At 33.8% G+C, this 17,010-nt stretch overlaps 2 protein-coding genes and 1 long non-coding RNA gene across 3 annotated transcripts in view; 2 read left to right on the forward strand and 1 right to left on the reverse strand.

The window, feature by feature from the left end:
* The window catches only part of LOC149423283 (uncharacterized), a 673,327-nt gene that overhangs the window by 510,558 nt on the left and 145,759 nt on the right, over positions 1–17,010 (reverse strand). The gene's annotated exons all lie outside the window — the stretch shown is intronic.
* Positions 1–17,010, forward strand: part of LOC149423286 (uncharacterized) — a 217,257-nt gene that overhangs the window by 172,709 nt on the left and 27,538 nt on the right. The gene's annotated exons all lie outside the window — the stretch shown is intronic.
* Positions 8,481–16,397, forward strand: hdly (hadley). Its single transcript, XM_089632938.1, has 2 exons — positions 8,481–8,862; positions 13,648–16,397. Exon 2 carries the CDS (start codon positions 13,650–13,652, stop codon positions 15,045–15,047), a length of 1,398 nt encoding a protein of 465 aa, XP_089489064.1. The 5' UTR covers positions 8,481–8,862; positions 13,648–13,649; the 3' UTR covers positions 15,048–16,397.

Genomic DNA, 17,010 nt, shown 5'->3' on the forward strand with positions numbered 1-17,010 from the left:
CTTTGCTGTCCGGTAACGTTTTTTTTTAATAAAAAATTAATTAAACATATTTTCACCACATGTCACCACTGTTTTATCCTTTGTCAAAATTTGAAAGCAACATCGCAACTCTCGCGTGTTGCTGCGAACGAAGCCCGTATTACATAATCCAGTACCAGAAAAGAAATATTTTATTTAACAATAATGATTATTCACATTTTTCGTATGCGAATCACTGATTGTCTTCTTGTATTGTACACATCAGTTTTATTTTTGTATCTAAATTGTTTCACCTCTGGAATGCTTTGGTTTCACCTCTTACGCGTTTCACGTATTAAATAGTCTAATTTTGAAACTAAGAAACTAATTAGTAGATTTCCTGAATTTATAATCGAAGTCCAATAATTCTGAGCACTTTTAAAAACAATTTTCCTCACTTAGGTACTTATCAATAATAATAATTGGATTATTTGAACAGCGCCGTTGTTTTTTAAATCACCGTAAGTGCTCTGTCAAAATGTTACTTGCTAGGCTATCCTACAACGTATATTTTTTAATAAATTTAGTTATTTACAACTTCGCGGAATGTGATTTATGAATATTATTGCTTATGTTAAAAGCCTTCCAGAATTACCGGAATATAACGAGCAGCTTGACACACTTAAGTTTATTTCCACTAATTTGAAGGTACAAAGAATGTATAGTTTTAAAAACAATCCCGATGAATCAAAAAACGGTTCATATAAAACTGCTGCGCAACACACTGAGACAAAGGAAAGCACTCACACAAACGTCATGACTGCATTGGATTGACCACCTGCAAATGAATGCTGCCAGATTGCTAATTTATTTAAACAATAATTATTAAATTTTATTTAAAATATCGCAATTTTTTTAAAAAATCGACAATAAATTACAACTATAATTTAAAAAAAATATTCTTAACCCCACGCTTTTTCGTAATTGATTAATTAATTCAGAATTTAAACGTTGCTTGAAATGACTAGCCGTATTTGGTGACCAGATCTGAATATCCAGGTTTAGAATTTAAACGTTGCTTGAAATGACTAGCCGTATTTGGTGACCAGATCTGAATATCCAGGTACTTCCTCACCTTCCACTCCTTCCCTTAGCCATAAAACTTACCCCAATTCAACATAAAAATTGTTTAAATTATCGGATGTAATGAAATGCATAATAATTAGACCCCAAAATACTTAATTATTCAGGGAAATAAACCCCTGAGTCATCAGTTGGAAATACCAACGACATTAAGTGAAATTAACAATGCAATAATCCTATTATTGCATTGTTTAAAATTTCACTTAATTATTAGCATTAGCAAATAATATTGGGATTAGCAAATAATAATTTACGACAATTTACTCGGAAATCAATAAAGCCAGAATAATAAAAAAAGAAAGTTATCACTTACGTCGTCTGTAAGTGGCTTTACCAAAGTTTGATAATGCCGTCAGAAGGTGAAACAGCTGTCACGCGTAATAATAATTACAACTAGCAGAACTTGTTTATAAACACACTGTTTTTATAAATTTTTTAATAAGACTGTTAAAATAAAAAAAATCTCTAAATTGAAATGGAGTTCTACAAACTAAACTTAAAATCAAATAAATTTATTGCGAAGGTTCAAAGTACTGTACTGTAATATTATATTAAATAATTTTTACGTGTTTAATTATTGTTTAAAGTCAGATTAAAGCGATTAAAAAACCCACCTGGCAATTCTTATTCGAGTTTCGTTGTTTTTACGTATTGGCGCGCTTACAAGCATCAGTCGTCTCATTTTTAACCATTAATATTTAGTGTGTAGGAAAGAGAGAAGACGCTTTTCGACACACTTGTCGAAAAACTTGTTGAATGCCGACGGGCATACTCTTCTACAGATTTTATTAAATATTGATATGTAGGTAATATTGATGTGTAAATGAATGACATTGTGAGAATTTTACCAATAAATAATAAATGAAAATGCGGACATGTAGTTTATGTTAATTTTTTTATTGGAGCATTTGTTCGAAGTGACTACCATTATTTTCGATGCAAGCGTGTAGTCTTGTTATATTTTGATTATTTAAGTTTGCAGGATTTGCTTTAATTTCTGCAGCGGCTTCCATCACTCGTTCGAGCAGTTGCTCTCTTGAGGCTATTGGCTTAGCATACACTTTTTCCTTGAGAGCCCCCCACAGGTAGTAATCCAGGGGGGTCAGGTCGGGTGATCTTGGTGGCCAAGCAATGGCCGGACTTCCACGGCCTATCCAACGACCAGGAAACTCGACATCCAAGTAGTTCCGCACGGCAATCGAATAGTGTGGTGGGGCTCCATCGTGCTGGAACCACATTCTCCGTAGTAATTCGAGGTTCACATCTTCCAGAATCTCGCCCAGTTGCACTTGTAAGAACTCCAAATACATCGGTCCATTTAGTCTGGGAGGCAACTCGATTGGACCGAGTATTTGATTTCCCAGGATTCCTGCCCACATGTTGATGGAAAATCTGTCCTGGCTCGACGACTCCCGAACAAGCTTGGGGTTTTGTTCAGCCCAATGGTGCAAGTTGTGCACATTTAGCACTCCTGTTTTAGTGAACTGTGCTTCGTCGGTAAACAATATGTTTTTCATGAAGTCTGCATCTCTTATGACATTATGCAGCATTCTTCTGCAGTACACGACTCTGGAAAAGTGGTCATTCTCCATGAGGCCTTGGCAGCGCCTATAGTGAAAAGGTTTGAGCCCGTGCTTCTTCAGAACTCTCCATACCGCCATGTGTTCCCTGTGTCCTATCATCAGAGCGACCCGACGCACGGACAGCGTGGGGTCTTCGGTAATTAAGTTCAGGATTCTCTCCTCAACTGCCACAGGAACGATGTTGTGTCCTCCGCCGGCGCCTTCAATCCGTCCGATGCCACAGTCACGCAATTGTTGATACATCTGAAACAAAACAACAAATAACAACTGCTTTTATTATTCAGCTCAGTAATAATGTCAAATAAACAATCGCGGGCTTTTTCACTCATTTTATTTTTAAAGAACACTTATTTTAGGCACATATCAGAAAACTTACGTTTTCTCTTCATTTATTTCATTTTTTTATAGTAAAATGTATAACAAAGTGTTTTAAATTATAATTTTCTTAACTAGGTACGGTTGATATCTTGGATTCACAGGGGTGAAATTGAATTCAAGTAATTTAAATAATCCCATGGTGAGAAAGGGAGTGAATTCAATTGCAGTGAATGATGCATTTATTAGAGATTAAAATTAATTAACTTTTTAAAACGCCGTTTAGTGACCACTGAACACAAATCACCTAAAGTACAATTTACATTTTTAAAGTTGGTGGCCCCTTGTTATGTTTTTAATGTTCCCAGTTTAAATTTCAAAAGCGCTTTTTGGCATTATCAATGAATGTAAATAGTTTCAATAAACAATTGATAGGGTACAAACCTGGACAAAGGTAGCATGGTGTGGGACGCGTCTTCCAGGAAACCTCATGCGATACTCCCTTACGGCTGCTCGTGAATTTCCATTGCAAAATCCATAAACAAAAACAATATCTGCTTGCTCGGCAGGTGGATAATTGAGGGGCATATTTCAACAGTAAAAACTTAGATAACAAAACAAAAACGAAACTAGAAACTTGATGACATGCGAACTCCCAAAACAGCACTGACCACTGATACGAGACGGGGTGGCGGGAACCACACGGGACTTGAGACAGAATATGTGTGAAAGAGATGACAGTAGCGCGGCGTTGCCAATTATTTTACCCCTATACTGTGGGCAGTAGCGGAGTGTGGAAATTTTATTTATTTTTTGTTTTTAAAAGAAAAAAAATGTTACCGGACAGCAAAGTGTACATAACATTTTTTACTCCAAATGTGCTAAGGAATAGCTGGTTAAAGTTTGTCGGGTTAGTGCCGATACACCCTGTATATGATAGTTTTTCAAGATCATCAACAACTGTGGTGGATTACCAGGATTTGGCAGTCCTTAGTTGCTAACTCGTCTGTAAGCTCCTTAGACTTAGACTTTTATGCATTACAGAGAATGCTAAAAACTGTAAGCCAAAATTGCAGTAGTGTATTTTATTTGAAATACTCCCATTCCGAATAGGGTCCAAAATTATGTTGTGAAACTATCTGAAGTTGTTGCTCAGGCTTAATCAGAGATTTTCGAAGTGAGATTTAGACAGTCATTATTTTCCCTCTTATTTTGTAGAAGTGAGCAAAATTTCATCACTAAAATATCAAAATTCTGTTTTAAGCGATGGGAATAGGGGGATGGGGTGGTTTATCGAAATATCACATAGACAGTGACCTTCCTATTATTTTGAAGGTCAAGTGTGCAAAATGTCATCACTAAAATATCAAAAATCTGTTTTAAGGGGTGGGATTAGGGGGATAAGGTGGTTTATCGAAATCTCACGTACTGACCTTCCTCTTATTTTGAAGGTCAAGTGTGCCAAATGTTATCAATATCTGTTAAAAAATACAATTAACCTATGATACTTAATTAATTCTCAAAGATTTTTTTCTTCTTATTTCACTATAAATTTTATTACGAGATTGTTATATTGATTTATATCTATCTATATAAATAAAAATGTTAATGTTCAAAATCAGAAAATTCTTCACTGATTGCTTTGAAATTTTGACACAAAGTTGCATTCGAATACGCGCGTGTTTTTATATTATATAGATGTTACCTGTGACTAGTAAAAATGTGTTTTTTTGAAAAACAGATCTATCTGTTGGATGTAAAAGAAACACTTCTATTTTAATCTGTCTGCACAGGCAGGCTGAGCTACAGCATCGCGTGGCTGGGTACAGCTGATGCTTGTGCTCAGAAAGATTCTGAAAAGAATATACTTTCCTCGCCTCAAGAAGTTTCCTCGACTTTTAGTTCTCACCGTTATTTTTAAATAAATAATTATAAAACAATACGCATGGCTTGATTAATTCTAAATGAGTACATTTTTGAAATTAAATTCCTCTCAAAAGCTCAATTCTAAAATTGTCATAATTGTGATTTGTTCTTGTAATTTATTTCATTTAAAAAAGAGTGAACCCATTGAGTTGTAGCTCATTTTTAATTCTGAAAGAACTTTCTATTTCTGATTTATTTTTCGGATGATCTACATTATTTTATAAATAGTTCTCCACGTAACCGTATACACAAACTAAACGCATGTAAATATAGGTAGGCCTTGAACTAGGCCAGAAAAAACTCGCAGCAATTTTTTCAACAACAAAAAACTCAACCATCTATCAGCATTTGCAACGAATACGATGATGATATCCGTAGATTGAACGAAACTACAACAATGATCATCCATTATTTCTATAATTAATGTACGTGTTATGTTTTTAATGATCTATTTTCTTGTATAGGTGCTATGAAATTGCCTACTAATTTTCCACTATAACATGCGTCAAAGAAACTTTGTTTTAAGTTTACAAATAATTTTCTTGCACAACCTAATCAATTTAAGAGCAGAAAAATGTGTATTTTTTTCTGTAGATACGAAACTAAGCTTATTTTAATTAATTCTGTTTCTCCATGTTTTTTAATTATATCGATCCCTACGGATGTATCTAAGTTATTTATATTAAAGATATATAAAAACCGAACCATCTGATTAAAATATTTTATGTAAAACGGTTCGAAATTTTTACCAAACGTTTTTTAACCATAAAATTACCGGTTAGCGGCAGATTTTTTTTTCCAGTCGACGAATTAGTAACTTCTCGGGGCATTCTTCTAGAAAGATATGAGCTATTAGTAATACGTTCATCAGAAATAATTCAAATAAACCGCTCGGAAAAATCAATTTTCTAGGCCTGCCAGGGCAAGTTCGTCCGTAGATCCTTCCATGACGCCAGGTCGCGCGTCGAATATTGTATTTACACGACCTCATCACTTATGTCACTAAGATTACCACTTTATTCAACCATAAGTCTGTCCAAAACACCAGGGCCGCGCGTCGCTAATTTTTGTACATGGCTTATTCACTTAGGGCGTTGAGATTCTGATTTTACTTTAGGGTATTGTCCCATCAAAAGACAAAGAACACATAATGCACGACAATATAAAAACAAAATAGTAGATGAGGTACTGGATGGATTCTGAAACATTACTGGAAACACCATTAAAGAAATAAGTCGATAGAAAATCCTTAGTCTACTAAAATACTTCAGTTTATATATTACTAGTTATTAGTCGCACAATAAATAAATTAAATAAGTCGAAGCAGAGTTAGGTAGTTTTTTCACTTGATATTTTGTTCTGCTTGCCGAAATGAAGGTGTTAGAAAGAGAAGACACCACGATATTTAATTCTAAATCATACAATCTAGAAATTAATCACAGAACAATTAAAGTGTGCACCTTAATGGAACCAAAATAACCGACCGCAATTTATGAGAAAAAAATTATGAAACTTGAATATGAAAAAAATGAAAATTATGAATTTTTTCTTAATTTTTTTTTTCATTAAACGTTACAAAATGGGGTGATAATAACGTTTGTAATACATTTGTATAAAAAAGTGTATTTTTTTATATTTGTTCTTTATCAGTGTTTCAAAAAACTTAAAGTCAGCCATTTTTTTTTTTTTTAGTTTTGCGTTCAAAATTTTAATATTATTAAAAATATGCGTTTATTTGCTATAACCAAATGTGACAGCGTATTTCATTATTTTTCAAAAACAGTTTTTAGTTTTCGGATATGTTCAATAATATTCCATTTATTTGAATTTTATTACAAAACGGAAATACTCCGACAGTCTGACAGAATGTAGATGAGGCCTGAAGAGTTTATAATAATAATAATTTGTATAGCGCCTTTTTGTGAAAAAATCACCTTAAGGGATTTACACGCATTTCGTGATTTTTCACAGGTATCGAAAAACTAGTACAGGTAAAAACACTCATTGTGCAATTAACAATGCTAATAATATTTGTCGTTTTATAATTGTCACCCATAAACACCTGCAGACTTAATCAAATAAAATAAATATAACAAACAATTACTGATTACTTTATTGCATTTTTAATTGTTGCCATGAAAAAGGTGGGTAGGTTTTAATAAAAAAAAGTGTGGATTTACGTGAAAAATTGCCGTTAGAAAACTTTCTACTTTTTATTTTAGATCGAACCAGAAAACCACTCTGAAGATATCCATAACAGGACGAAACTAATCCCATTTTAATAATAAGTGGTAAAAATCATAAAGTTTTTTATCATTACTTCGCAAGTTTAATTCAATTACGAATAAATTAACAGTCCACAAAAATGTTAGTAAATGAGTAATGTTCCACAAAAAATATATTTTACGTTCAATTTTTCCCATTGTTGAGTGTAATTTAGCGCGTGGGAAACCAATTTACCAAATAAATATGCTAATCATATTTTATTCTCTCTATTCAAATGTTTTAACACACAGAGAAAACTTCCTGATAAAAAAATATTGCTAATGTCTTCAAATTATTCTTATTCCTGTTATAAACGGGTTTGTAACCCATTAACGAATGAACTGATCGGTATCCTGATAAACTTTAAATAAAATGCCAATATTGCACGATGTCGGAACACGTGTTCATAAGAATTCTGACATTTTTTCATTCCATCATGATAAATAATCTTAATAATAATTAAGACATACCCAGGTGCATAAACACGTGTTTCAATATTATTATGAATTTATCAACAATATCAGGAAGCGGCCTGCAGCCCCGTTTATAACAGGGTATCCAACAATTTGGAGAATTTTAACTCAGCATTACCCATTTATCTCCGTGCTGCAATTTTAAACTCATCATTTTTTATAATGTCGCCAAAATTACATTTCCTGAAAAATCACAAAATCTGTTAAAAAATTCGCATTTCAAATATAGAATTAATTATTAATAAAATACTTTTGGTACCTACTGGTACTACTGATAATCAGTGCCAATTTTTAAAATAGAAGCACATCCTGATTCTAGCGGCAAACATCGTTTTTATAAATATTTCAGCTTCACAAATCCTGTAATTATAATATCCGGTGACTTTTCGAAATGAAAATTATTCAAATTTTGAAAACAATCTTTCTATCACAGATAAGCGATAATTTCTACCCACCAATTTTATTTTATATTTTAAATGTGTTATATTTTTCAATGATATACAAATAATACATTTCTCAGTTTTCAACCTGTGCAATTCAAGCAACATTTGCACTAATAAAATACGGCAAACGAAATACTACTGTAGTGAATTCAATTGGAACAGTGTAATTAATTTGTTCGAATTGGGTTTGTTCTTGAACTAAAAAAACAATTTATAGAATGGGGAATATTAAATACTCCCGGTTCGAAAATTCCGAAATTCCCATTTGGGAACGGGTCCCGTAACCACGTCGACCGGTAGCCTCAATACGCAACTAACTGGGACTGGATAGCGGGTATCCACTAATGAAATGGCGGACTGACAGCGCCTATATACGTATATATATATATACGCAGTATAGTAAACATCGCACCATTATTATTTATAACCGGCTCCGACTTCAGTAAGGCCAGTCTCTCGGTGAGCTACGAAGTGGACGGATATTTTCCGTGCAAAACAAACGTGCTAGTATTATACTGTTATCGTATTATTTACTTAAGTGAACCGAATAAGTATAATCGTTAATTTATATATGAATCAAATAACGACAACGAATACAAAATTATTGTTTTGGGATTCTGTGTGATTAAACAGAATTCCATTTTATTTCATCTTCGAAAAGTGAAGTTTTTGTGATAATTTGTGTGATTAATTGCACGTTACTGAAGTGAACACCGGATCAAAGCAGAGAAAAGGACAACATCCATATTTATTAAAGTAAGTGCAATTGAATATTTTTATAATTCTAGTATTTATATTATATTATATGCTCTTGTTTTATGCATGTTAAATTATTATCTTTAAGGACTTGCTTTCTAAGTATTTATGTATTTATATCGCTGCATATGATTACGGTAGATATTTCCTAGCCACCGCACTTTAAATAAAGCACGAATTATGGAGATTACAACTTAATTACTTCAAGAAACAATGATTTACCTCGGGATAAATGGTAAAATATGCATTATATTTCCATATTGATTCTAAGTTCAAAATTCAACTTATAAAATGATCCTTTGCTGCCATTTTCGACATGGAGTGACACTTGCGAAATTTTCGTTTCAATTGAAATACACATAAATTACTTAATTGACCCAAACTGAGAACATAACCTTTGTGCATATAAATAGTTGTTTCTTGTAGCAATTATTTAAACAAAATATATTTTAGGCACACATTTCATAATGTTGTAATTATATTTTCAGTCTTCGATTCGTTTTAAGATTATCAAGATGTATTTTGATAATGGTTTTTAATGTTTGTAATTTGAACACTTACCTCTGTGGTCACACAGGGTAAACACAAATCAGGAGACTCTAAAAGCCGGGAATTTTATTTAATTGTGCATTATTAGGGAACAATTTGACAGTAAATATTTAGAATTATTTCTTTGTTACTGTAGTTCCATTTATTATATTGAAAAAACATTTAAAAAAAAAAACGATATTATTTTTAACATTTCATAAGGATCAGGTGAGTTTTCGTCAAAATCTAATCATTATCGAAGTACCAAATTCTCATTTTACTTTTTTAAAAGCAAGTAGATATAATACATTTTGAAAATTGATTGAAAAATTAATCAATTTAATTAATTCTTGAAAATGGTTGTTGTAATAATATCGAAATGTCAAAGAAACGTCTCGTAATAAGTAATAAGAATTGACTATCTTATATATACACAATGTTGTATCTTGCATAACATGAAACGAAACTATTAAGGTTTAACTAATATAATTTGTTTTGTGAGACAGAATCATTCAAACGTACAATGAACCAGGTTTCCCAAATAATGTATTTTGTATTATGTGACATAGAATCATTCAAACGTACAATGAACCAGGTTTCCCAAATAATGTATTTTGTATTGCGTGACATAGAATCATTCAAACGTACAATGAACCAGGTCTCCCAAATAATGTATTTTGTATTATGTGACATGGAATCATTCAAACGTACAATGAACCAGGTTTCCCAAATAATGTATTTTGGATTACGTGACATAGAATCATTCAAACGTACAATGAACCAGGTTTCCCAAATAATGTATTTTGTATTACAAGATATAGAATCATTCAAACGTACAATGAACCAGGTTTCTCAAACAATGTATTTATATGGTTCTACGTAATTTTGTTTCGTATTGCGACAATTTTTGTGAAAGATAATATTACTAAATGTATTCAAAATCGAATGGTAAGTTGCTCGAAGTAAAGTTTTAAAAATTCATTTCTTTTAGAGAAAGCCAGAAATAACCTTGAAATTAAAATCGTCTCCATATATGCATTTTGTTCATTGGATTGAATTGTACGTGACCAACCTTTATTGACCTCTCAAGGTTTTTTCGCACTTAAACGTATTAGTACCAAATCGTCGCTGTGTCTATTTAACCATTGTTCAAAAATTTCCTAACTTGGATAATGTTTCTCTGAAAATAACATCACGTTTAAAGTATTTGGAGAATGTCCGATGTTAAATTGATTGAATTAAATGGGGACGCATCAGAAAGACATGGGACTATCAAGTGAATCAAATGGGGACGCCTTAGGAAGACATGGGACTATCAAGTGAATCAAATGGGGACGCCTTAGGAAGACATGGGACTATCAAGTGAATCAAATGGGGAAGCCTTAGGAAGACATGGGACTATCAAGTGAATCAAATAGTCTTCACATTAATGTGTAAACGCGAACGAAGTACGAATAATCTGTCTCTTTTATAAAATAAATAATAGTTGAATAAATGCATTTGAAACACCGAGAACAGTTCCCCCTACCTGGAGTAAATATAATCCTTCACACTTCACACGCGCATAGAGAAAAAAGAGTATTGCTAATTTATTAAGAATCTCTTCAAATTATTCGTAATCCGGTTAAAACGGGATTGCAGGCCCTTAACGAAAGAATTTATAGGTTTCCTGATAAACTAATACGAAAAATACGTAACTATGTGTTATCACGATGTCGGAACACGTGTTCATAAAAATCCTAATGTTTTCGCATTTCGTTGTTATATATTATCAAGGATAATGAACACGTGTTAACATATATTCGGAATTCACTAAAAGTTTATCAGGAAACGGCTTGCAATCCCGTTTGAAGAGAGTCAATAAATGAGCAATACTGCATTTGTAAAATATGAAAGGGAAATACAAAGTGTCTGGATAATCAATACCTATTACAAAAAAACCTTTTTCAAACTAAATAATTAACATTGCGCCAGGGCAATACTTGAAAGCGTCGGAAAAGTCACAACGTACCCTAGAATTAGTAAACAGTAAGATTTAATCCAATACTAATGATTATAATCAGCATACACACGTGTTTGTGGTAGAAATATAACTTGTTTACGTTTGAATGACCTCGAGGGGCCAGATTCCAGACTTTTAACGTACAAGGTCAATAGTTCAATATCACAAAAAACCCTAATTCTTGACATGTTTTAATAAATAAACATGAATGTGTAAATTTAAAGTAAATATCATTATCAAATTCACGATGCACATACTAAAAAGGCTAATTTGTTTAGTTTCGTAATTATTAAATTATTAAAATATCTAAAAAAAAACGATTGTTCAAATGTGAATCCACCTGCTTGAAAGTCGTACTTCATCATTTTCAGAAGAGGCAGTATACACTTTTTGTAATCACATACTGTCATTTAACTATTGTTTTATTAGTACTAACTGGCGCAAACCCGTGAAATATCCACGATATATTATGCTAGCATGTCTAATTATTTAGTTAATTACGTTTTCTTGGAAATGGAAAAACGAAGACTCTTGAAAAATAACGGAATTTAATTTTAATCAAAAGAAATAAGCATTTCAAATATATAACAAAAATAATTTTCTTTAAAATATTGTAATATAGGTAGGTACTTTATTGTTTGTCTGAATTCTTAACACATCGGTTCCAATTTTTAAAATTGACAAATAATATAGTTTTCTCTTAAAATATTATTTTATATGTAGGTACATACTTCATCGCTTATCTGAATTCTTGATACAGTCAGTTTCAATTTTGAAAATGACACTTGAATTCAAAACATATCCGAGATATTGAACCAGAGTTACAATCACTCACAGACAGACCCACAGCAGAAATTAGTAAATTTGATTATTATTACTCGTTTTCAAGAGCTGTTTTTTTTTTTATTTGACTTCCATCCAGTAACATGAATACCCTACTCAGGGAACTGTCATCTAACATAAATCAAGCCATTTTGTTTGCCAAAACCACCGTTAATTTTCTGCGTCAGCATTTTGGCGTCCAGATTTCGACAGGAAACTTCCTCAAACGTATCCAGTTCTCTGGCAATTATCTACAAGGATTGCATAATATAACATCATAATAGCATAATTATATACAACATAATAATAGTCAAAAATATTCTCAATTAATCCGGGGATAAAATCTAAAAAAAAATCAACTGATCATCAAAACATAATTTTTTTCAATCAATCAGATTCGAATCTCCTTAAAAATGCAACATAAACTAAGTACTTATATAGTAATACTGTCCTTAATGCAAAATAGAACAGACCAACTTTCCTTCTTCGACGACCACGCGTTTAATGTCACGCTTTTAAAAGTTCATGTGGAGCAGTGGAAACCACTTCCCGGTCACGAGTATTTAAATTTAAGAAAAAAATCGCGATGCAAGATTGTTATAAGTCAGATATTACGGTGATAAAAAAACATTCTTTGCGGTTGTTCCGTTATGACGAGTTCATCCGAGACACCATTCTGAAGAGTAAAAAAAGAAAAGCATCGGCTGTGGTGTCAAGTGCATGGTTACCAAAAAGAAACTGGTTTAAAGTCTGAGAGTCACTGACCTACTTAGGATAGTATTGAAGAACAGTCATTGCTCGTAGCCTCTAGCTCTTAACGCGTAGTGTGTCTCAAGTCATGTTCACAAAAGTAGTATTTCTGCGAAAGTTGATTTCGCCATTCTGATTTTGAATTGTTTCCATTAGGAGATGTAAGCAATGATTATTCACTGAACACCAATTGCACACTCTTCTTTAGCTCTTTGAAATACACGATAAAATGGTGAGCATCGTGTTAACTTATTATGATCTCCGTTATAGAACATCGAACTGACTGCACGTTTTGAGCCAATACCTATTTTTAAATGAACTTCCCAAAAATAGTAACATCACCTCTACATTTCTAGTTATCATCATAATACCTAGCTATGTTTTTATAGGTAATGAGATCTGGGCTACTTCATGGCATTATTACCTTTACAGTAGCTGACCTACTAAGATCTAATTTATTTTTTCAAATTACTACCTCGGTACTAAAATATGGTAACAGAACAATAGTTCTGAGAGGATGATCTGTTATTTGAATTGATTAAAAACATGTGAGCATATTTTAACTTATTTGTTGTTTGATTTCATATTGTCGTTTATATTTATAAAATACTTGTACATTTAATTTATCCCCACATTGTGAACAAACAGAGTTATATCTAATCGGATTATTTCTGCCTTTTCAGAAATGTCCCTTAAAGGAAAACCCAGAATATGCCTGTTGGTGTTTTTCTGCACTGCTGGCCTCACAGCGGCTTTCAACAGCGAAAGGAAGTCCTCCAAAGAGGTATTCATCCAGCGGCACAACGGCCAACATGAGGAAACCAAAAGTGACCTCATAGTTCCAGCAACGCCCGAAGAAACAACTCAGAAAAGAAATACACGCATCAGGCGGGCACGACAGAGACACGAAAGAAATAGAAGAGAAAAGGAAGATGAAGATGCAATGCGGGATATATTTGCACAGCCCCAGCCTCAAATAGATCCCAATTCGATACCGAACTCTTACGGATACAATTCCAACGGTAACATCCCCAGCGCTAGCGGATACTCTTCAAATAATGTGTTCAGTTCCAGCTCTAGTGAATACATTCCAAGTGGATACAGCTACGAACCACCGCGACATCCATTTTTACTGCCACAACAGACACATTTCCAAAGTCCACAAAATTACGCTGGTCCGCAATACTTGCCTTCTGCTCCCTCCCACAATACAATTATTCCCAACGGCAATCAAATCAACAACTATTACCCTTATCAATACCCCACTTATACACCCGCGTCCAACCCGTGGAGTAACGTGCCAAATAATTTTCCAGCGCCTTTCTACTACGGGCCATTCCTCATAATACCAATTCCGATATGCTATCCTATCAACCTTGATAACAACAATGTCAACAATCAGCCAACTCCTTCTCCAGAAACAACTGTAAACGTTACTCTGATTAATCGTGTAGGGGAAGACATAAATAATGGTGTAACTAATAATAGGAGACCACCATTCAATTTCGACAAGTATTACAATACGTCAACTGGAGTAGATTTGAATCCAGTAGCGCCTGGCAGACAACCCTCGGTGACGCCCCCCCCTGCCTTGCACATGAGTGGTGAAAACGCGAACAATCAAGTTGCTCAACAAGTTCCACCTCAACGTCCACAGCAGTCTGCACCACGGCCTCCACCACGGACTACACAACGGCCTCCACAGAGGATTACGACACGACGGCCTGCACAACGGCCTGTACCACCACGGCCTGTACCACAACGTCCCGCACGACCTCTGCCCATCCCTCAGAATCCTCCTGTGTCGAGGCCCATCCCTCAGAGACCTCCGCTCAGACCAGTCGTGGAAGAACCACTACAAGATCTGGACGGGCCTGGTTCAGAACCTAACCAGGGTGACTCATGCGTCTGGGCTATCGTCAGATGTTGCAATCAAGTCCCGAGACCCGTCTCAGTTCCGAGGTGCTTCGAGTTATTTGGCTGTCCGGGTGCTTATTTCGACAACCCGTGTGAGTCGGACGTTGCAAAATCGATAGCACGCGCAGCCAATGAGATCCAACAAAATGGACTTCTGTTTTCATAATCTGTTTGAGTTTCTGCAAGAGCGTTGTATTTCGATAGGAAGAATCCTTTAGATGTTCCTCAGAAGATATTTGAACAACTCGCGTTATCTCATTTATTATAATCATCGGTACATGTTGGTCGATGATTACAATACGATGATCACATACCTACAAAGTTCATTGTGTTACGTATGAAAATTATAGTTTTTTTCGATCATACGTTTCAGTGAAAATCCTCGAAAATAAGTTACTCAAATATTTTTTGTCTATGTGCCAAGACGATGTAGTGAGATAGATATTCAACCGAAACGTATTATTAAGTACCTTATAATATTGGTGCGTATATGGTGAATGTACGGAGGTTAGCAATATCATTAGTTTTAACGTTTACCCCGAAGAGTATGATGACTGCAATCATAAAAATGATATAGTATCATTTCTGGGTGTTTCCGACGCCTTGTTTTGATTTAAACGTTTTTCACTGCCTTAACATACTGTATTTTACTGTTACAAATATTATAACTTATTTATAGAATACTTACAACTTGCGATATTTATAGAATACTAACTATCAACTTGCGATACTTATTTTAGTGTTGCAAACCAATGAGATTTTTTTCGTTTGCTAATAGTTATTACAGCTACTAAAACTCTTAGAAACACAGAATGTCGACCTACCCAACGTCTGGACTTTTACTAGTTTTAATCCTTGCATTTGCACATAACTTAGAAGCTAATAAATGCTTCACGAATTCCAAGCACTTCAAGTGTGATGTTTTAAACCACATTGGTAAAAAAGTTTTGCTGAGAATGTTTAACCTAAGGTCCACAGACTTGTTTTAACGCGTGACAGCAGTTTAGCCTTCCAAGTCTTCTTCTTTCGTATAGTGGAGGGGTCAGAGGGGAACATCTAGGTCATTGTCACCCTGTGGACCTCACCAATCCCGCCGGGGAAAGAATGTAGCGGGCATTGTTTGACCACATGTTCGGTGGTAAAGCTTAGGCGGTAAAGCTTCGCCGAAAAGCTACAAGCAGATTTTGCAATTTTAGATTCATGTTTAGAAAAGATATTTTATTATTAAAATATCGTCATTTTGCACATAACGTTCCGATTATTTTACATTTCGTCCAACTCATAAAAATAGTACCTACTACTTATAGAAATTATTTATCATTAGGAAAGTTACTTCGAATCCAGTGTACAAAAAGCAAATATTTAATTATTTTAATTTTTAGTATTAAAACTTGTGATAGGATATAGATCTTCTTATGATTGTAGCTGCTAACTTAAATTAAGATGAATGTACTTACAAATAATGTGTTTATTATTTATTTTTGGTAAATCGATATTGAACAAATAAAGTGCGTATTTGTTGAAAAGTGTTTTTTTTATACAAAAAAATATATTATGTATCTAAGTACATCCTACATTTATAGGTACGTATCCGCGAGAGATTGACAAAATATCTGATTCTGAATTAAAAGAAAATTTATTTATATTATATATATATTTTCTTTTAATGTTTAAAAAAAAACTCTATTGGAAGGTAATCTCTGATTACTAATCAGAATGTAAACTTACTTAAGTGACTTATACTCTCTGATGATTTATGACCATTCTGGATGTAAAAGTTGCTTAAGCGACTTTAGTTGTATATCCAATCCCTTCTCATCCGCATATTCACACCGCACTCGCAAAATTCCCCAAATTCAGGATATTATAGATACTCTAGTTTCAGGCGGTTGGGGCTCTTGTCCGGTATATAAAAAGTATTTATATTTTTATCTGAATGGTCGAGTACATTCCAATGTTTTACCAGCCATACCTTTCCATAGCCTTATTTGAAAGCCTGCTATTTATTTCTTCTTTTCTTATTAATCCCTCACATAAATACAACTGTCTGGAACCAGTGGGACTATGTTGTTCCCAATTTGGGTATGTTTGAGGCCGAGAAGTTCCTACCAGGAAACTTCCTAAGCAAA

This window comes from Hesperophylax consimilis, chromosome 6, assembly GCF_061612785.1.
Source record: "Hesperophylax consimilis isolate HC1 chromosome 6, BYU_Hcon_1.0, whole genome shotgun sequence".
NCBI lineage: Eukaryota > Metazoa > Arthropoda > Insecta > Trichoptera > Limnephilidae > Hesperophylax > Hesperophylax consimilis.